This window comes from Conger conger, chromosome 13 (genome assembly GCF_963514075.1).
Source record: "Conger conger chromosome 13, fConCon1.1, whole genome shotgun sequence".
Taxonomy (NCBI): Eukaryota; Metazoa; Chordata; class Actinopteri; order Anguilliformes; family Congridae; genus Conger; species Conger conger.
Genome location: NC_083772.1, coordinates 22,162,090 through 22,184,332, shown reverse-complemented (window position 1 = coordinate 22,184,332; position 22,243 = coordinate 22,162,090). Strand labels below are relative to the sequence as shown.

The following is a 22,243-nucleotide window of genomic DNA, read 5'->3' as shown; positions in this document are numbered from 1 at the left end:
GATGAGCCCTGGACTGAGCCCTGGGGGACTCCTGTAACAAGGGGGCGAGGGGTTGACACTTTTCCAGCCCAGGACACCTGGGAGGACCGGCAAGAGAGATAAGATTTGATCCACTCTAAGAGGATGGAGTGGTTGACCGTGTTGGTTGGAGGCAGCTTGTTCAATAGATTTGGATAGAAAAGGAAGGAGAGATACCGGATGGTAGTTTTGAATGCAGGAGGGGTCTAGAGTGGGTTTCTTTAGGAGCGGGGTGATGTAGACCCTCTTGAATGATGAGGGAAAACAGCCTGAGGACAGAGAGGAGTTAACAAGGGAGGTGACAAATGGGAGGATGTCAGGCTTGATTGCCTGAAAGAGGTTTGAGGGGATGGGGTCCAGGGCACAAGTAATAGGGCGGTGGGAGAGCAGGAGGTGAGACATCAGCATCAGTAAGGGGACAGAAAGAGGAGAAACAGGGGGCAGACACAGAAAGGGAGGCAGGCATAGAAGTGGTGGTGGTCGCGAAGGTGCTGCAGATATCTGCAACCTTCCCGTCAAAAAATACCGGAGTTGGAGTTATGGAATAATGGAGTTGACGAGGGTTAGAAGTGGAATTCTGGATTTTTGTTTGGAAGTAATTTATTTTGGCAGTGGTGATAGCGGAGGAGAATTCCGCTGGTAGGAAGACAGGTCCGATGGGTCTTTTGATTTCCTCCACTTCCTCTCAGCTGCACGTAGGCTGGGCCTGGAGGAACATATAAGGTCAGAAACCCATGGGCTGGGAGGGGAGGATCGAGCAGGCCGGGAGACAAGAGGACAGAGAGAGTCAGGGGCTGAGGAGAGAGGGCCTGGGGGGTGTGTGAGAAGGAGAAGGATGATAAGAGGGCAGCGGGGGTGGCAGTGTTCTCTGGTGTAATCCAGATCTCGGTGAGGGCAAGGAACTGTAGGGACAGGAGGGAGGCATAACCAGTAATGAAGTCAGCCTTCCGTGTGGCAGTTTGGCAGTTCCATAGCCCCCCTGCAACTGTGAAGTTGTCACAGGGGGTCAGTGAGGGGTAGCAGAGGTTGGTGGGGTTTCGTCGCCGTGGAGGGCCACATCGCTGGAAGCGCGTTCTGAAGGGGAGAGAGCAGACTGTAATGGGGTGCTGACATACCATACCATTCCAAAATGGGAGGGAGCTGAGCACGTCTATATAAACTGCATCTACATAAACTTTTACAAGGGGACAACAGCACACAAGAGTATGAGGATTGACGATGCTGAAAAAACTTAAGCTGAGAGACTTAACTTACATAATTGAATTCAAGTCATTATTACTGCTACCACATTCTGTTGTATGCTCAATATCTAACTTAGCCTAACATTCTACACGTCTAGCTTGAGACAAATGCATGTATTTATCTCAAGAAAAAAGATAAATAAAATAAAATAAATAAAAACAAATAAAAATAATAATTTTTAATTGAAAAAGTAATTACTTTTTCCCCTCTCCATCCTGTCCATTTCTCACAAATAACAGTACAAAAAGAATATAATTTTATATGAACAACGAAGGTTTAAACTTATCTGAGCTGGATCAATCTGTATGATTCAGGATTCACCATTATGGAATGGTCATAACACAGACATGCCGCACCTAGCTCAAGCAAGACAGACTTCAAGTTTAAATTTAAGATTTATTAAGCCTGCGATATCTAAACACTGCTGTGTGTGTGTGCGTACTGCAGAGAACAAAACTGAATTTCCTGGACTAAATGTCAATAGCATAAGCAAGTTCATAGTATGTACTCATTATGGGTATGGATTACATCCTCTAGTGTAGAAGTTAAGGTGTTATGTTCCTATTATCTGTCTGTTAGTTTTTATCATTATTATTTTTCATATTCATGTCCGGTGGCAGCACGGATGGTGCAGTGGGTAGCACTGCCGCCTCACAGCAAGGAGGTCCTGGGTTCGAATCCCCATCGGCCGGGGCCTCTCTGTGCGGTGTTTGCATGTTCTCCCCGTGTTTGCGTGGGTTTCCTCCGGGTACTCCGGTTTCCTCCCACAGTCCAAAGACATGCAGGTTAGGCTGATTGGAGAGTCTAAATTGCCCATAGGTATGAGTGTGTAAGTGAATGGTGTGTGTGCCCTGCGATGGACTGGCGACCTTCCAGGGTGTATTCCTGCCTTTCGCCCAATGTATGCTGGGATAGGCCCCCCGCGACCCTGTTCAGGATAAGCGAGTTAGGATAATGAATGAATGAATATTCATGTCTGGTGTTCAGTTTACATTCCTTAGTCTTTGCACTCGTCTTCCTCAGTGATGTCTGAGTCTGAATGTTTACGAGCCCAAGTCACTGCCCTGACTGCATGCTCCACTATTTGGGTGTTTACAGTAGTAGTTCTGGGGTTCAAACTTCCTTCCAATCTTGCATTCCTTACTTCCGGCTTCTTTCGCTAGTTAATGTTGTAAAGCACTATTCTTGCTAACAACTACTAATTTAGATATTGTACAGTACTCGTATTAATACACTTACTGTCTAACTAACAAACTAACAGTCACTTAATTTGGGTAGTTTAGATTTAATCACATAACTAACATACTCACGCATCTCCAGTTTCAATTCTGTTCTGTAACTCCACCCCCCTATTCTATCACTGATTACTTGCTTAGTTTCAGCGACGTGTTCGCACCTGTCTCTTGTATCTCTACATCTCCTGATTCTGTGCAATTATCTACGCCCTAGTCCGGAGTTGTTTGTATTATATGTGTGCCTTTGTGAATCCGGTCCGCGATTTCGTTGTTGTGTTATTACCCTTTCATGTGTCTCACCTGATGTTTATTTGTTAGACTGCCCATGCCCGCCTAGTTTGTCTCATTCTCCTGTGTATTTATATCTGTCCTTTTCAGTTGCACCTTGCTAGTTCGCCTTGTTCTGTTGTTGAGTCCCAAGCCCTTTATTCCTTTACCCTGTTCTAGCACCTTCTTCCCAAGCGCTTGTTTCCCGAGCCCTTGCCCTTGTTGCATTCTGCCTTGTTTATTTTTGTCTCTGGATTCCTTGTGTATATGACCCCTGCCTACTCTTGGCTTGTCTTGTTGGATCATGCCTCTGGACTGACCTCCCGGTTTTTGGACTTTATCTGTTTTTTTATTACGCTCCGTCTGCCCCTTTATCTGCCATTCAACCTGCCATTTTTCACATCCCAGTGTCTGCGCATGGTTCCTCTGCTCCGCCCTACCGTGACATAAGGTGCATGATTGGGTCCCACAAGGTCGGCAGTTCGATCCCCGGTGTAGACACAATAAGATCCACACAGCCATTGGCCAAGCCCTTAACCCTGCAGTGCTCCAGGGGAGGATTGTTTCCTGCTTAGTCTAATCAACTGTATGTCGCTCTGGATAAGAGCGTCTGCCAAATGCCATTAATGTAATGTAATGTGATGCATTAATTACAATTGACTTAATCCTTATACTCCCTCCCGAATACTCCGTTCCCAGGGTGCAGGCCTCCTTGTTATTTCTAGAATAACTAAAATCCCATAGGTGGCAGAGCGTTTTCCTATCGTGCTCCTTTCCTGTGGAACAAATTGCCTGCTCATGTTCGGGGTGCAGACACTATCACCTTATTTAAAGCTAGGCTAAAAACGTATCTATTTCGCCTGTCCTATAGTTGAGGGGCAGGAGTGGGTGACTGGCATAAGCTATAGAGTCTCTGCTTTGCGACAAAGGCCCTTTGTAAAAAGCGCTATACAAATAAAATTGAATTGAATTGAATTAATGGCAAGTTAATAATCAAGTAATGCATATCATTTCTTATATAAGGTCCAGTTGATTCCAGACATTCTCACTTTAGATGTGTATGTAAATTGATTTGCATCACAACACGAGCGATACTGTTGACATTTGGAAGGCTACATGGGATTTGCAGTGTGGAATTACCATCTACCATTGCAGATGTCACTAAAACAACCATAAATGACAATCTTACATATGGTCATTTTGGATAGGCACCATAGGCACATGGACAGGTGATGAGTAAAACAAGAAGGGTTTTGAGGGTTTGCGCCCTGCCCGGGCCTTTCTGTGTGGAGTTTGCATGTTCTCCCTGTGTCCGCCTGGGTTTCCGCCTATTTCCTTTATATAAATAAATAAATTCCCCTCTGGTGCTCATCAACAACTGGAGACCAAACACAATACCACGTGGTGTGTCTGTGTGTCTTTACATGGCCATGTCATTATAAAAGACTCAAAGGTGCAAATATATCTTTCAGTCATCCAGATGTGGTGCATGACTGCAGAACTGCAAGAACTCAAGTCTGTCTCTGAAGCCATCAAAACATTTTCAAAGGAAAGAGGTAAATAACTAACCAACACTCTCAATCTTATACGGCAGTTTTAAATCCATTATGATGATGATAATGAGATATTATCAATAATAAAATTGATATTACTACTAATAATATTTATTTGATCATTTATTGTATATAAAACTTGCAATGCCTGTAGCATAGCGGTTAATGTGCATGACAGGGACCTGCAAGGTCGGTGGTTCTAATCCCGGTGTAGCCAAAATAAGATCCACACAGCTGTAAGGCCCTTAACGCTGCATTGCTCCAGGGGAGGATTGTCTCCTGCTTAGTCTAATCAACTGTACGTTGCTCTGGATAAAAGCATCTGCCAAATGCCATTAATGTAATAATTTGGCCTTGATGCGGTTTTCCTGAAATGAATGTCTTATTTACGAAGGATATGTGACTGTCTACTAAACACATTTATGAATGAAGCAGAGCAATTAAAATTAAGTGCAGGAGGAGCCGTGGACCGAGGACCAGGTTCGATTCCTGGTGCTGCCAAAAGCCAAGTTTGGCCAGCTCTCGTAGAGCAGCACAATTGACTCGCTGCTCCAGAGGGAGGGACTTGGCAGTCTGCGGATTGTCGCATACAACAGCAGCCCGGGTGCCTCAGGTCACGAGCATGGGACGAGACGGCTTGAAGAAGGCGTCACGGGACGGGGTGTGGGCCGTATATCCCCAGCTAACACAAATTGGATTAGATAGGGTACAATTGGCTACCAAATTGGGAGAAAAAGGGTCAAATGTGAAAAAAATGCGGATACCTGGAATGGGATGGGGAAATTAATGTATATTCCGGTGCCACATTAGAGTGTATCCAGCACTACAGACAGTGCACGTCAAACCTTCACATTCTTCTCCACAGTTCTGACTACATCCAGCCGACCATGGAAAATATATCAGCGGTGACATCCTTCATATTGACAGCCTACACTGAACTGGAAGATCACAGATATTTATATTTCACATGTCTCCTTCTTGTATACATTCTTCTAATATTTCTCAATTCAGTTCTGATTGTGGTCATTTACAGGGGTCTACATGAGCCCATGTATTTGTTTATTTGTAATTTATCAGTGAATCAAATTTATGGCAGCACATCTTTTCTACCATCAATTCTTTGTAATTTATTATTTCATAATTATGAAATATCACTGGCCTTTTGTCTATTGCAGATTTATTGTATACACCTATATGGAACAGTTGAATTTATCACTTTAGCCGTGATGGGCTATGACCGGTATGTTGCTATTAGTTTTCCATTACACTATCACCTCCTCATGTCTCATAGAAAAGTATGCATACTTATTTCAATGTGCTGGATTTATCCTTGTATTGTTTTTGGAATATATTTCATGTTTACTGTTCAGCTTACATTTTGTGGCAGAATCATAGATAAGGTGTATTGTATGAATTTTGCATTAGTCAGACTGTCTTGTTATGACATTTCTATTCACAGCATAGTTGGGTTTTTTGTAACAGTTTTGAATCTTATTCCTCCACTTCTCATGATACTATTTTCCTATGCCCAAATACTCAGAATCTGCCTGTTTGCTTCAAAGGAATCTCAGGCCAAAGCTCTTCAAACATGCACCCCTCACTTACTATCTGTGATGAACTACGCAGTGGGAGCATTTTATGAAATCATCCAAAGTAGATTTGACATGAGTCATGTACCTGGTAAAGCTAAGGTATTCTTGTCTCTTTTTACTTTGATATTTATCCTTATGTTTAATCCCATAGTGTATGGAATTTGCATTCGAACCATAAGATTTCAGATTTACAAACTGTTCATTGGTAAAAAAGAATAAGTTAACTCTGATACAGTAATTTAAATGGAATGGACCCAAGACCACCCATTCTGTGGCTAATTCAGAATACATTATTTTTGTAATTTCAAAATGATAGATTTCGACAATTCATTTTCCATAGACGAAACACAATGCTAAACATGAATGTTAATCTGAAATTCTAAACGGACTGTTCTGTTTGGCAACGTTATTGCGTGCAGGTAATAGCTAGCTAGATGACAGTATCACACTGACAGTCTAGCATGCCGCCAGTCTCAAAGTGGCAAGCGTTCAATTTGTGAAAACGTATCGGATACAGTAACGCCAAGGCGGCCAAAATTGGGGCCAGCTAAATCGGCGCACATAAACAGAAAACTTTGAGCTATGTTAGTTTATTAGGCTATTCATAAAGTGAGTTCACTAGGCTAGCCAGGTAGCTCAAGCTACACGATAAAATGGCAATGACAGTGTTAATGCCAGCTAGTCAAATAGCTAGCAAGCCTATAGTTAGACTTTTAAAAGTAGTTATACCTTGCTAGCTAGATTGCTGACTGGCTGATATGGGATATTTCTCATTAACATTAGCATTACAGATGAGAACATACAATCTCACTAGAAAAGGTAACGTAATATGCAAATACCATGTTGATGGCAGACAGTTGGCATTTCCTTAAGATTTGACTGAAGAAATGCGTTTCAGACTGCAGAATTATCGTTGAAATGGAAAAGAATGACTCAAACTATACTTTTAAATCATGCATCGTAGAAGAGCAGAAAGAGTAGAAGCAGATTTATTGCCTACAGTATATATGTGCCTATATATATTTATTAACATTTGTCAAAGTAATTGAGCAATTAAACAAAGTCATGTGCATTCACAGTCACTCAATGTCTCACCCACAAACCACTTTGATCCTCACTGTAGAACTAAGTTAAAATGTTGTGTGTTAGAATTCAGGTTAGTTAATTTTGTATCTGTTGAATTTATCAAAATAATAATATGCTGCCATGTTAATGCGATGCAAATCATTAGAAATGAAAGTCTTGTTCTGCACACACTGAATATGCTGTATGCTGAAAAAGTGCTATACAAATATAATTATTATGATTATTATTATTATTATTACCCATCCATTAATTTTATAAACAGCATACTCAGAATGGCGCAACCACTGTGTCTTCCTCCGTATTCCCCCACTGCCACTCATCTCCTGCCTAGAAGTATGTAGAAGAGGCCAGCCCAACAATGCTTGCTTTTTTTCGACTCCTAAGTGAGAATCTAACTCTGTATCAAGCCTGATCTTGAAAACCCCCAGTGTTTCTGCCTCCACTACATGCACTGGCAAGCTATTCCACACATTGTGAAAATACTTCCTAATATCTGTACAGAATTTCTCCTTTGCCTATTTCCATTTGTGCCCTCTCATTCTGCTAACCAAACTCAACTTGAAGAATCCCCTATAATTCACTTTGTTAATCCCTTTCATGAATTTAAAAGCCTCACCTCCTGTCAAGAATCATGTGAAAGAAAGCCGGGGAGCAGATGAGTGGAGGAAAAAAGAGAACGAGGTGGTGTGAAGATTGGGCCAAATTATCTGCTTCTCCATCATCAAAGCTGATGGTGAATGTTGATGAAGTAGCCCTATCATAACTTGATAGTGACCCCCACAAATAGTCTCATGGTCACAGTCACAGATCTTACACATGGTCAGCCCATTTACAGCTGCAAATTATCAGCAAAAAAGTACAAACATGTACCTGATATTGTGGTTTACGTCAAGACAATAAATAAGGTAGGCCTAATCACCAACATTTCATTGGAGTAAGGAACTCATCTTATATGCAAAACACAGCAATTTACAGCAAAATTCAAATGCGCCCATATACTGTAGCTGTGACAGCCTACATTCTCTTGCCAGTTCATTGCATCTCACATTGGCTAATTCAGATCAGTTCTGTAACTAATTTGTCATTTCATAATTGTTAGCATATTATGCCAGTGTTCACACTGAAAAACAATGTTATCACTGTAACACCTGAAATCAAATGTATTGGTAATAAATACGTCCTTTGGAAATGGTTGGTTGAATAAGTTAACACATACAATACATATTTACATCCCGAAATAATAGTAGCGGCCATGCTTATTTGTGTATTGCATAATGTTCACCCTTTATTCAAGCCTCCTAGTGGCCATGGTGCCAGCATTGCCCAACTCAGACATTTGGTGCTCCTGCAACCAAACTAAAGATAATGTGATCTGATAACCTGCAACCACATTATCTTACACCAACAAAACAATATGTTTGTAAGATGCCATCCCATCCCAGTGCCAAAGAACATTACTCACTTTAGAGAACTGGAAATGTGTACAAAATTGAATGATGACATATTTTGGTATGTATACCACCGTGTGTCACACTGCTTTTCATTAGTTTTATATTTGATACCAGCATTAACTTAAAATTTCTTCTTTTTTTTTTACATAAGTTAAGGTGGAAAAATCTGAGAAAGAAGCAGTCCCACAGCTTCACAGCAAATGAAATGGAGATACTGTTAGAGAACAGGCGTGGAAATGATTTCCCAGTTTTTGGACTATAGTGTCCAACAAAACGAAAAAAGAACTATGGTTAAACATCGCTCCAGCTCACAGAGAGAGTGGGAGTTTATAAATATAATTTAAAAGGCAATTAGGCAACATGTTCATTAAAGTGCAACTTGCATCTTTCGTAATGTACACTTTTATTATTTGCATGACAACAGTCCCATGAATGTGGTATTTCAGTAATATTATTTAACCACAATTGTAGAATTGTTAGTGTACATATTTCTTAGCAGATTGAGATGTAACTAAGAAGAACAGCTGATTTCAGAGGCTTGCGGTAGTAGTAGTGTTGGCCACTAGCGGAGTGAGCTGACAACATTGATGAGGTATAGCTAAGAGTGGTCCAGACCAATCTTACAAAAGTACCACTTACAGAAGGTATACTTAGCTAAGAATGTTTCGGTAAACACGCGAAACGTTAAGGTAGAGCTTAAGGTATAACTTACAAACAACGTAGCGTAAAATAGGTGTAATCCCCCCACTAACCCAATGACGAAGTTAGCTGTTTAGGGCGAAGGTATCTGCGTCTGTGTCCTTCAGGTGCTGTTTAGGAAGAGGTTGATGTTATTACATAATGAGCCATTCCGTGGAGAGACTAGATCAGTCAGGAAAATAATACCAAGTGACAAAGACAGTAGTACCACTCTGCCTTCCGCTTTATACTGATATGGACTGACCCAGAACCTCTAGAATGGTGCGCCTTACAGTTCCTATAGACCTTGACTCTGTTTCAATATAATTGACTCCAATTTTATAATATTTTCATTATCTAAATTTGGACTTGATTGCTACAGGAATCCTGTACCGTAACAGGCTCCCTGAACAGTCCTCTGCTGGCACCGCCGACTTTTGGGTATATCCGTTTACAGCCTAGGGACCCAAGAAGACCAACATTAGCTACGGCTGTTCTTGACATGAATGAACTACCATGCGGAGGCGAGTGATTTACCATCAGAGGTCTACGGGTGTGATACGCCGTGATACATTAAGCGTAAATTTACATCCTCCCTAGACCAGTTTGAGGGGGTAACCAAGCATTCCCTGTGTAACAGTGAGTGTTCTGTAAGCAAAACCAAACAGATCAAGTTTAACTATTTATTTTGCCAGGTAGGTCACTTCTTCAAATTATAACCAAATCACAAAGTTACAAATCTTAATACATAATACAATTTCACACAGAGTACAAAGTAAAAACATTGTCATACCTGGCAAGGGTTTCTACACACAGGTGCAGGAGTCTGGCAACAGATCTTCCTGACCCCTTGTATCTTCCCCTTAAAAGCAAACCAGGCCTTTGATGTTTGACCATAAAAATGGGTTAATAATTAACCATTTGTAATTTATAACCAGTTGGGATTTAGACAGGGGGGTCCAGCCAAATGACTTCCACTGGATCAGATTTCCGTCGTTTTCCCTAGGTTCCTGGATATCCTTGGTACATTGCTACGGAACTGAGACCATTGTACCAGTCACACTGAGCCAAGAAAAATGATACCAAACATGAATATTATTTAAACTGGCCTTGCCATGAATCATCCAGTGCTGTACGCATAGCATAGAGGGAGATGTAAGAGGGAGAGAGTAATGAAGGGGGGTTCAGGAGAACAATGTCAGGGCCCTGCAGGAGGTATTTTCTCAAACCTTCCTGTGCCGTAAAGGATGTTGCCCCCTGTCGTAATGAGTTTTACGGCTGAGGCCTGATTAGAAAATGGGACGAGAGAGGGGGTAACTTCGCAAGAAAACAGATGCCTTTCTTGATTACCCTTCCGGCTTCCTATGAGAGTGCAGAGTAGAGATTCTAATTTCCTGGATTTGGAACCATGTGCGGTTGTAAAGTTTTATGGTACCGTCCCAAGAGGAAGGCAACTTCACCCGCTCACTAGTAATATTGTAATGTTTCTGTATTTGTTCTGTATCTTTTCATGGTTATTATTCATTTTTCATAGTTACCTGGTTTATGTTTTCCATTACAGTTCTCTATTGTCCTCCCCTGTTATGTCTGTGTCTGAATGTTTACCAGTCTAGTCACTCCCCTGTCTGCGTGTCCCACTGTTCGGGTGGTTACGGTAGTTTTCAACATTTCTTCTAAAACTCGCGATTCTTACTTCCTGCTTTTTCTTGGTAGTTAAATATTGTAAAGCACGATTCTTACTAACTACTACTAATCTAGATTTTGTACAGTACTAATCCGATTAATACACTTACTATCTGTCTAACTAACTAACTAACAATCACTTTTATTGGGTAGTTTAGAAATATTCATGCAACTAACTCACTAACGCAATCTCTTTCTGCACTGTTCTGTAACTCCGCCTCCCTATGCTATCCCCGATTACTCGTTTAGTTTCAGCAAAGTGTTGGCACCTGTCTCTAACTATCACTACGTCTTCAAACTTTGCAAATGTCTACTCCCTAATCCGGAGCCGTATGTCTTACATGTTTTGTTTCATGCATCCAGTCCAGGTTTTTCAACGTTTTCGCTTTGTGTTTTTGACTACAAGTTTGTTTCTGCCCTTCTGTACCTTCGCCCTGTGATTTTCTGGATTTTGACCTCTTGCTTGTTTTTCGACCATTCTTTTGATTTTCGTTTTTGGCTGTGTACTGGGTCTCTTGGCCTTTGACTACTGAACATTAAAACTATGATTTTGGATTATCCTGTGGTCTGCCTATCCTGTGGTTCTCTGCACCGTACATAACAAATATGGAAAAGGTGAGGGGATCACAGTCAGTCAGCCTTACAAAGGCTTCGGGAAAAGCAGCCCAGAGTCATTAAGCATTTAATAGAACATTAAATAGAATTAAATAGGCAGGGATTGGCCAGATTTGGCATCTGTGTGACAGGGTTAAAAACCAAAACTTGGAATCTCTTTCAGATTGCTGAAACTGCTTGCAGAATTAGAAGTCATGAAAAGTGCAATTTGCCCTCATACTTGAACATATTTTATTATACACTTGTCAATGAATGGAATCATTGGGGTGTTTTCAAAATACACACTAAATATATGACTGAGCATACCAGAAGTTATGTGAATGTATTTAACAGCTTGAATTTGTATATTTTAAGTGTACATATTTCTTAACATCATCCATTTAACACTTTGTGTCTTATCTTTAATTTTTTTCCTTTCTTTTAATAAAAAAGCCCAACTAGGGAAACTAGCAATTGCTATAATCTCTGTATGCAGAACATCAGCTACATGACCCTGGTGTAAACTGGCAGTAATGATGCCATGTCTCTTGGCATTGTCCCTACTGAAATAAACATTAAATAATAAATCAAAATATACTGATGCAATACCTCACAGGTATCGAATGTTATGTGCTGTCCTGTCTCAAAGGGTTTTTTGGTGTGTATTTTACGGGGCTGTGTCGTTATAAAAGACTGAAAGGTAGACATCTCTTTTAGTCATTCAGATGTGCTGCATGAGTGTAGAACTGTAAGAACTCTGAAAGGTTCTCTGAAGCCATCAAACCCCATCCGAAGAAAAAAGGTAAATAACTAAACATGTGCCAGAGCTGTAGCATATATGTATTTCTGTAGATTTTTCAGAAACGTTCTCAGTCTGGTACAGCAGCCTGTTTTAAATCCATTATGATGATGGTAATGATGAATATTATTATCAATAACAACAACAAAAAATATATATTTTGTTTGATAACAATAGTTATCCTGCCCATAATGCATCGTAACGTCATTTTACACAATAACAGAAATATTTTAGTATCTTGAGTACTAGAGATAAGGTCAACCAACTGATGTTTCATCTACCATATATTGTAGATATATAGACAGCATTTTCCTGGCACAAAGCAAGTGACATTGATCTGACGTGTCAACAACAGGCCTAAATGATCTTTCAAGGTTTATGGAAGAGACATGCATTCGAATGATGTTTATTTTTGGCTTATGGGAAATGCTGTATTAGGATGTCTCAATTATGCAGACAAAAGATGCCAAGTTAAGTATAGTGAATTATAAGCTGGTTAATTTAGTTTTTTTTATTTAAGAATAAATTAACACTTCTGGATTTTGTGCTGTCTGTTAATAAGGGCTGCTTCATATTACATTTAAGTAAACATACTACTATGAGTACACATGTTGACTGAATACATGGCAAAATGTTGTTTGACTTTGAGTATTAGAGTATTAAGTAGAATGCTAATTCTGTTTTAAAATATGTTCACAAACCCTCACATTCTTCTCCACAGAGCTGAATCAACATCCAAGTAACCATGGAAAATGTATCAGCAGTGACATCCTTCATATTGACATCATACACTGAACTGGAAGATCACAGATATTTATACTTCATTGGTTTCCTCCTCCTGTACATTCTTACATTAACGGCCAATTCAGTCCTGATTGTGGTCATTTACATTGAGAAAGGTCTGCATGAGCCCATGTATTTATTTATTTGTAATTTATCAGCCAGTCAAATTTATGGCAGCACATCTGTTCTACCATCAATTCTTTGCCATTTATTATCTCAAAATCATGAAATATCACTGGTCTTCTGCCTGTTGCAGATCTTTTGTGTACATCTATACAGTTCCACTGAATTTGCTACTCTAGGAGTGATGGGCTATGACCGGTATGTTGCCATTTGTTGTCCATTACATTATCACCTCATCATGTCTCATAGAAAAGTGTGCATACTTATGTCAATGTGCTGGATTTATCCTTCTCTCATTTTTGGGCTGTATTTCATGCTCACTGTACAGCGTAAATTTTGTGACAGGTTTATGGATAAGATGTTTTGTATGAATTTTGCATTAGTCAGACTGTCTTGTTTTGAAATTTCAATTCAAAGCATAGTTGGACTTATTGTAACTTTCTGTATGGTAGTTCCTGTGCTTTTCATGATACTATTTTCCTACGCACAAATACTCAGAATCTGCCTGTTTGCTTCTAAGGAATGTCAGGCCAAAGCCATTCAAACCTGCACTCCACACATACTGACTGTGATTAGCTTTGCGGTGGCAGGGTTTTATGAAGTCATCCAAAGTAGATTGAACATGAGTCATTTACCTGGTAAAGCTCAGATATTTTTGTCTCTTTTTCCTGTCATATTTTTCCTGATCATTAATCCTGTAATTTATGGAATTTGCCTTCAAACCATAAGAGTTCAGATTTACAAACTCTTTAGTGGTAAAGTAATAAGTTAACTTCAGGGAAGGTGATGATAGAATTATTTTCTCTTACGTTGTCATTCATTATATTACATGTATCTGAATCATATTCACTAGCATATTGGTTTTTAAATATACACTCAGCACTTTATTAGGTATTTATTATTCTGTAGACTTATTGCTGCTGTAGCCTATCTGCTTAGATGTTTGATGCCTTGTGTGTTCAGAGATGCACTTCTGCATACCACTCTTGTAATGTGTCCTTATTTGCATTATTGTAACCTTCCCATCAGCTTTGACCAGTCTGGCCCTTCTCCTCTGACTACTCTCATTAACAACAAGTTTTTGCCTGCAGAATTGCTGCTCACTGGATGTTTTTGGTTTTTTGCACCATTCTCTGAAAACTGTTGTGTGTGAAAATCCAAGGAGATCAGCAGTCTCTGAGATACCCAAACCTGGCACCAACAATCATTCCGCAGTCAAAGTCACTTAGATGTGTGAGTGGGTTGTGGGGAATTGGAGTTGATATGGCCACCAATGTAAGGGAAGGGTTGCCTAGTACCTACAGTATGAATGGGTGAATGAGAAGCATCGATTGTACAGACCTTTGAATAAAGGCGCTATATAAATACCAACCATTTACCATTTACCTTTTGACATTCAGTGAGGATTCTAGAGTACAAGACAAAGAGTAGTAATAGGAGGGATCTTATCTGAGCAGGGTATGTGGGAATTTCCAGATTTATATAAATGACCTTGAAAGAGACATTGAAAGTATCAAACGTGAGCCAAACAAAATTCCCCTAAATTCTTTGGAAATGCATTTGCACAAACAATGTGGGATTTTTCAAAGTTTTCGGATGTAAGTTTTCGTATTGTGTGTGGAAATGAAAGTGCATGGTAAAAGCGTGCTTTGTGCATTTATTTTTGCATTAATTTAATTTGATTTAGATTGAGTGGCAAAATTATTTGAATAAGCCAAGTGAATATTATAATTATTCCTATCATATAAAAACGCAATAGGATTCAACATTAAAATGGGTGAGGTTTCATTCCAGTAATCCTGATTAATAAATGCTTGAGTGGAGTTGAATATAAATTCCATAAAACACATAAAAAATTTCTAAAAGTACTATAAATATGGCGTGGTTTATATGTCGGGCCTCTCTTACCATTACATGTAAATGTATTGCTTTAGCCTATTAGAAGATTTGGGGCATGGCGTAGCCTACTTCGGAAAGAGCGCATCTTTTTTGCCTCACATTTCATTTCAGAAATTGATGTGAAGTTTTGTCCAGTCAGAAGGTGGCAATTCGGTCATTCCGATATGATCTGTAATGTCGGGGCAGGGCGGAGAGCCAGAAGCGACCAAAGGTAAAACCCCTTCTAAACGAACACTAAAAAACGAGTGTTCGCCACTAAATTCCGGGAGGAAGGGGAATAGGGATACACAGCCACGAAAGGAACTTCTCCTGGAACAGGGGGAGGAAAAGAAAATAACAGGACAAACTTTTGAATAGAAACAGAAATGAAGCCCAAAAATGGCTATTAGAAAATAAATCAACCCTTTGAGAACAGGGCGAACCACCCAACCAAACTAAGTGCTAGTACCTGAGCACTGACGGTCGCAGACCGAGAATCAAAATAAAATACAACCTAGTGAAAAAACTAGGCACAAAAATAAAACCTTGAGGCGCAGCTCAGGACAAAATGCAAACCAAAATACATACCGGGGACAACGTCCCTCAACCGGTGGCTCACACAAGCCCAAAAGAAAAAGAAAACCAAGACCCTTGAGGAAAGCGTCAGTGAACACAACACTGCCAGCTGAACACCTTCCTTACCTTTTAGTTTTTTAAATGAATTGAGAACCACACACCAGCACAGTACCTGACTCGTAATTTCACAGTGTCTACCTAATGCTTTACCGGCTTTGTGCAAGAGCGAACAGTTGAACACAAAAGCGTTGACAGACTGCCAGAACTGGCCTTAAATACTCTTTAGGAGGAGAAATCCTCTGGCACTAATGAACTCCAGGTGAAACCAATGAGCCCCAGCCCTCTGGTGGTCACCTTGGGTTCCTTGATAATCCCAGACTGCAACGTCTCTCATATAATTTTCTAACTTTGCCTCCAGTTTTATCTCAAACTATGTTTGCTTTACCTGCTCCACAGTATGTGAAATGCAAGACAGAGATAAAAAAACAGCAATAACTCTGATGCGTAGGCCAATGCAGCATTCCAGTCCTATGTGGTGCATACATAGTTTATGTAGCCGATATAAACATAACATCTAAACATAATTACCAATGTTTAGATGTTAGTTTGGATGAAAAGAAGGAAGCCTGCACACTGATATGCTCCTTACACACCTTTATTGTAGACAACATTTTGTTCCCAGTGGATCTTCGTCAGTTTTGGCACATCGCTTTATGTTTCACTACGAGGATCAGTTTAATTTCCTCATCTGCTTTTGAACAGAATAAATAACGAACAATAACGGCGAGTTCAAATTTAAGTATATTCTAAGAAAACATCATGGTATAAAGCCTAAATAAATAAGTTTTACATACAGTACTGTGCAAAAGTCTTAGGCACCTTTATAACATTCTGTACAGATAAGATTCTTTCAAAAATAATTCAGTGTCAGGTCTTAAAATAAACGTACTATACATTTCACATTACATTTGAGTAATAGTTAAAAACTGAATCAAATCAATATTTTTTGTGACCACCTTCGGTGTTAAAACTGCATCACTTCTCTGAGATAGCCAACGCTGTCCTGCAGTTCTATAAGACATTGAGCTGGGAGGTTGTTCCAAGCATGTTGGAGAACTTGCCACAGTTCTTCTGCAGACTTTGGTTGGCTCATTGCTTCTGATCTCAGACAGCCTTGATCAAGTTTTTATGTAAAAAGTAGTAAATTGCTTACAGTAATAGGTTAAAATTAAATACAAAAATGTCTCTGTAAAAGTAAATCTTTTGGAAAATGAATATTTGGAAATCTCAGATGTGTTCTTTTATACTAACACACACAAAAAAAGAAACATATATATCGTAAAGTCTAGGGTGCCTAAGACTTTGGCACAGTACTGTATATTTTCATGTTCGCAAAGAGAAGTTACAAAGTAGCTGTAGCACACACAGTCATATAATGATTTTAAAAAATCAGATAATGCGTACACATTATTTTTTGTCTGCCATTTATTTAAATTGCCTGAAATTGATTTCTGTGGTCCTTATAAGGTATTTTATGGGCGTCCATTTTATGCTAATTATTCATTTTGTGCACACGCTTTTTGTTTACGATTGATTGGTAATTATGAACAAGTGGATATGAAAAAAAGCTGGGCGTACTCTTTCATGAGTCCCGCGGAAATGTTTAGTTCATTTTCGATCGCAAACATTTTCACACAGTTTTCCGAAAATATTGATAAATGAGGCCCAGAGAGTGGTCGCTATGTGGAACAACTTGCATGTAGTTGAGGCAGAATCACTGGGGGTTTTCAAGACCAGGGGCCTCATTTATAAAACTGTGCTTAGGATTCACGTCAAAAGGTTGTGTAAGCATGAAACCTGAATATTCTGATTTATAAAACAGTGCATACGCACGTCCCACGCCAGTTTTCCTTTATAAATCACAATCAACTCTAAATGTGGCGCAACTTTGCCAGCTTCATGTCCCGCCCACAGTTGCCTATAAATAGGCAGTGAAACACCCCTAATGAATATGCATTTCACGAAGACGACAATGGCAAACGCTGAAAAGAAGGCCAAGAAAAGGGATTTCAGCCATTTGATTGCCTCTGAAAAGCTACAGGTGTGGGAATTATCCTGATTGATTGTAAATGATGAACAGTTCTGCACAATGAATGTGATGATGACGATGATAATAATAATAATAATAATACACGTTATTTGTCTAGCACCATTGAAAACAAAGTTACAAAATTAAGAGATAAAACGAACAAAAATGTATAACAATAAACACATTATAAAACATAATATATGAATATGATAACAATATATGAAACTCGTATCTGCCCGACTGACGCATTGTGAACGGCATCAGTGCAGCGTAATTTGTCCGACTGTTCACCATATTATTTATGAGAATACATTTAATAACATGAAGTATTGTTTAACAATTCGTCTACATATTCGAGGGATTATTTTACAACAACATCTCCGTTTATATTTATAATCCTAAATCATATTTTTTGGGCACTCCAGGGAACATCAATCAAACAGCTGTTTGTTTATTCGTTGTAAGAGAGGCTTTTATCCGTTTTTGCAAATTAACTCTTCGTATATGATACGTGAGAGGTAATATTTCATTACATTACATTACATTGCATGGCATTTAGCAGACGCTCTTATCCAGAGCGACGTACAACAAAGTGCAAATTAAACACAAGAACAAGTGCAAATAGGACCTGAGAGGACAGTATAGTTCCGAGTCCTAGTGTAAACATGCAGAAAATCAGAACCCTTTAAGAGTACAATCAACAACAATCAATTTCGATTTATTTTACACAGTGGTATCTGTTGTATATCATTTTCGACTTCTCTCGTCGCCAAATGTTGTGTTGCACTTAGGAAGGGAGAGAACCCGTATAGCGAGATTATAGTAATAATAGTAGATTATAGAAGTATAACAGGGACGAAGCACGTCCTTACAGCAGCCATACCCAGCCACAACTCCCGGCAAATCTTTATACCTTTTTAAATTCTGTTTCACTTCCCGTTTTCCTGGTCTTACATCACGAGCATTAAAGGCACAGTTTCTCATTTCTCCAGTTAATGTGCGTACACATGGGTCAGAGTTTCCGTGGAGGACTGCACATTTTCCGGTCAAGTTCGTTTTTTATAAATGCCAAAGTTTGCTTAGAAAGTGGCGTACGCATTATTTTGTGCCTACGCAACGTTTATAAATGAGGCCCCAGGTTTGATACAGTGCTAGATACTATTTAGCTATTAAGCAAACTAAGCAGTAAGTACCCTTTAGTGGTAAGAAAAGGCAAGCATTTTCCTGGGTTGAATGGCCTGTTCTCGTCATTATGTTATCTTATGCTATGTGGTGCTTACAGGGTATTGAAACTGCCAGCCAATGAAAAGATTTATTAAAATGCAAAAACAGCTTTCCGACTTTTTAAAGTAAATTTTCTTTGACTGCCGAGGGCAGACCTACAATCAGGGAATGAGAACAAAGTTAACAAAGTTAAGTTCTGAGGTTAAGAACAAATGCACAAAAAGATTTGTTTCATGTGTTAGAACATAACAAGTATAGTAAGTTTGTTTAGCCAGAATTAACAAAATGAACATGCCTACTGTTTACCCATACAGCTCTCCTGCTGCTTCTCCATTAACTCACTTGTACTCAATGCTGTTACAGTTAATGACTTTTGGGATTTGTGTTTAACTGTAGTGTCACTACGGATGTAAGTTTATTGAACATAGCCCAGGTATGACATCGTCAAGTGATTACAACAGGCGTGTGTTTCTGAGTGTGTCTGTTAGTTTATCATTGTTTATTATTGTTATTCTTGTGATTTATTATTTTTCATTATTATATCTGGTTATTGTTCCCTTTACAGTTTTGCATTCGTGATCCCCTGTTATGTCTGTGTCTGAATGTTTCTGAGCCCGAGTCACTCCTCTGTCTGTGTGCTTCACTATTCGAGTGGTTTCGGTAGTTTCTGGGTTTTCAACATTTCTTCCAGCCTCACCTTCCTTACTTCCGGCTTCGCTCGATAGTTAAACCTTGTAAAGCACTATTCTTACTAACTACTACTAATTTAGATATTGTACAGTACTAATCCGATTAATGCACTTACTTTCTGTCTAACTAACAAACTAGCAGTCACTTTAATTGGGTAGTTTAGATTAATCACGTAACTAACTCAACGTAATCTCCTAGCTTTCCACGCTGTTCTATAACTCCGCTTTCCTATGCTATCCCTGATTATCCACTTGCTTAGTTTCACTGAAGGGTTCACACCTGTCTCTTACTATCACTACGTCTTTACTCTATGCAAATGTCCACTCCCTAATCCGGAGCCGTATGTTTTACATGTGTTATGTGCATCCAGTGCGCGTTTTCGCCTCCCCCCGTTATTGTATCATTACCCTATTATGTTTCCCACCAGTTGCCTATTTGTTTAGCCCAACTTTCTCCTGAGCCCCGCCTAGATTGTCACCTTCCCTCATGTATTTAAACCTCAGTCTCTGCAGTAAACTTTGTCAGAAGGTTTGTTGTACCTCTGCACTTCTGAGGTTTAGGTTTTGAGCTTGGACTGTTTATCACTATTCTTTTGGCTACTCAATTTGGAACTGTTGTTTATTGGATCTCCTGGCTTTGACATCTGGACTGTAAAAAACCACGTTTCTGATTATCCCTTTGTCTGCGCTTAGGTCTCCTACCGTACGTAACCGCGTGTTTACATGGGAGAATCCTTTATAAAAACCTTGTGTGAAGAATCCATTCCATCAGTGTTTTGTCTGCAGAACACCATCAGGGTTGTAAGTTAGAACATATAATAACAATAATTACAAATAAATACAAAAGGAAGCCAACATTAAATGAAATACGGCTGGGTATGTATTTATTTATATATTTGCTGAAATGTTATTTCTAAGACATTAGACATGGTGGGAACTTTACGATGCAAGGATTTTTATTCCCCAGTATAAAACCAATGTGGGTGACAATAATGATTACTAAATGTGCTGCAATTGTAATAATATACATATATACTTTTACATATTTAACATGTTTAATCACATTTTTCAAATTTAAGAAAAAAAAAAGTATTTAAATTGTTTGGTGATTCAATTTCATTAGTTTGAAATTGTGGTCATCTGTGACCCCAGTTGGTCATTAGTGTGTGCAAAATATGTCACTTAATGTCATTTTTCACTGTCGCAACTTGGAAGATAAATCCTCACATTCTAGTTTAAAAAAAATATTCAGTCCTTGTTCGTCTTCAAATAAAATTGTTAATAAATCCATGTTATTTTTCTCTGCAGGGTTTATTGTACAACTACAGCATGGAGAATGGATCAGTGGTGACGTCATTCATATTGATGGCATACACTCAACTAGAAGACCATAGATATGTATACTTCACAGGTTTCCTGCTTTTGTTCATCATTATGGTATTAGCAAATGTAATTCTTATTTTCGTAATTTACACAAACAGAAATCTACATGAACCCATGTATTTTTTTATGTGTAATTTAGCAGTGAATGGAATTTATGGCAGCACACCTTTATTGCCATCAGTACTTGGCTATTTAATGTCTCAGTCTTATGAAATGTCTCTAACTGCTTGTCTTTTACAGATCTTTTGTATACACACATATGGTTCAGTTGAATTTAATATTTTAGCAGTGATGGGCTATGACCGGTTTGTTGCCATTTGTCAGCCATTACACTATCACCGATTAATGTCTCATAGAAAAGTGTGTGCCCTTATTGCATTTTCCTGGATTTATCCTTGTATTCTTTTTGGACTCTATTTCATATTAACTGTACAGCGTACATTTTGTGACAAAGTCATAGAAAAGCTGCATTGTATGAATTTTGAATTAGTCAAAATGTCTTGTTTTGAAATCTCCATTCACAGCATAGTTGGCCTTGTGGTAACTGTTTTTTTAGTTACTCTGCAGTTCCTTGTGATACTATTTTCATATGCACAAATACTCAAAATCTGTCTTTCTGCTTCTAAAGATTCTCAGAAGAAAGCAATTCAGACATGTACCCCACACTTGCTGGTTGTGATTAACTATGCATTGGGATGGTTTTTTGAAGTAATTCAAACTCGTTTCAACATGAGTCATGTACCTTATAATGCTCGGATATTCATGTCCCTTTACTTTCTGATATTTCCCCCATTGTTTAATCCTGTTGTTTATGGAGTTAGCATTCAAGCCATGAGGGTTCAGATTTTCAAACTCTTTATTACTTGTAAAAATAACTTATGTAGGTGATGATGGAGTAGTCCCATACGTTTAATTCTTTAACAACTTTTTTAAAGCCAATGAGCTCAAATAAAATGTTACTGTGTCATTAATGTCTTTACACTGCTTTGCAGAAGGACAAGAATATGTTATCTCTGCCTGTAGAATTAAATACTTTTTCCGATCTACATTTAGCATTTTACATAAACTGTAATTCATTGCAATACACAGAGGTACGGGGGTCACAGATATGACACCGTGTACAGGGTACCTTTTTCTCTGTTTTTAACCATTTTACATTTTATTTGATGTCTGTTACACAATGTTGCAAAACATAAATTTAATTTATTTAGTATTTTAACTAATAATCAGCTCATCAGTAATTAAAACAGGTTTCAACAAGATACTTCATAATCATTAGACAGTATTAAGCAGTTATGGA

General features: G+C 38.8%; 1 protein-coding gene across 1 annotated transcript; it reads left to right on the top strand.

Annotated features, from left to right (window-relative positions):
• The first annotated feature begins 20,318 nt into the window (after positions 1–20,318).
• LOC133107394 (olfactory receptor 51E1-like) lies at positions 20,319–21,831 on the top strand. Its single transcript, XM_061216386.1, has 2 exons — positions 20,319–20,436; positions 20,869–21,831. The coding sequence occupies exons 1-2, from the start codon at positions 20,422–20,424 to the stop codon at positions 21,829–21,831; spliced, it is 978 nt and encodes a 325-aa protein (XP_061072370.1). The 5' UTR covers positions 20,319–20,421.
• Positions 21,832–22,243: the final 412 nt, after the last annotated feature.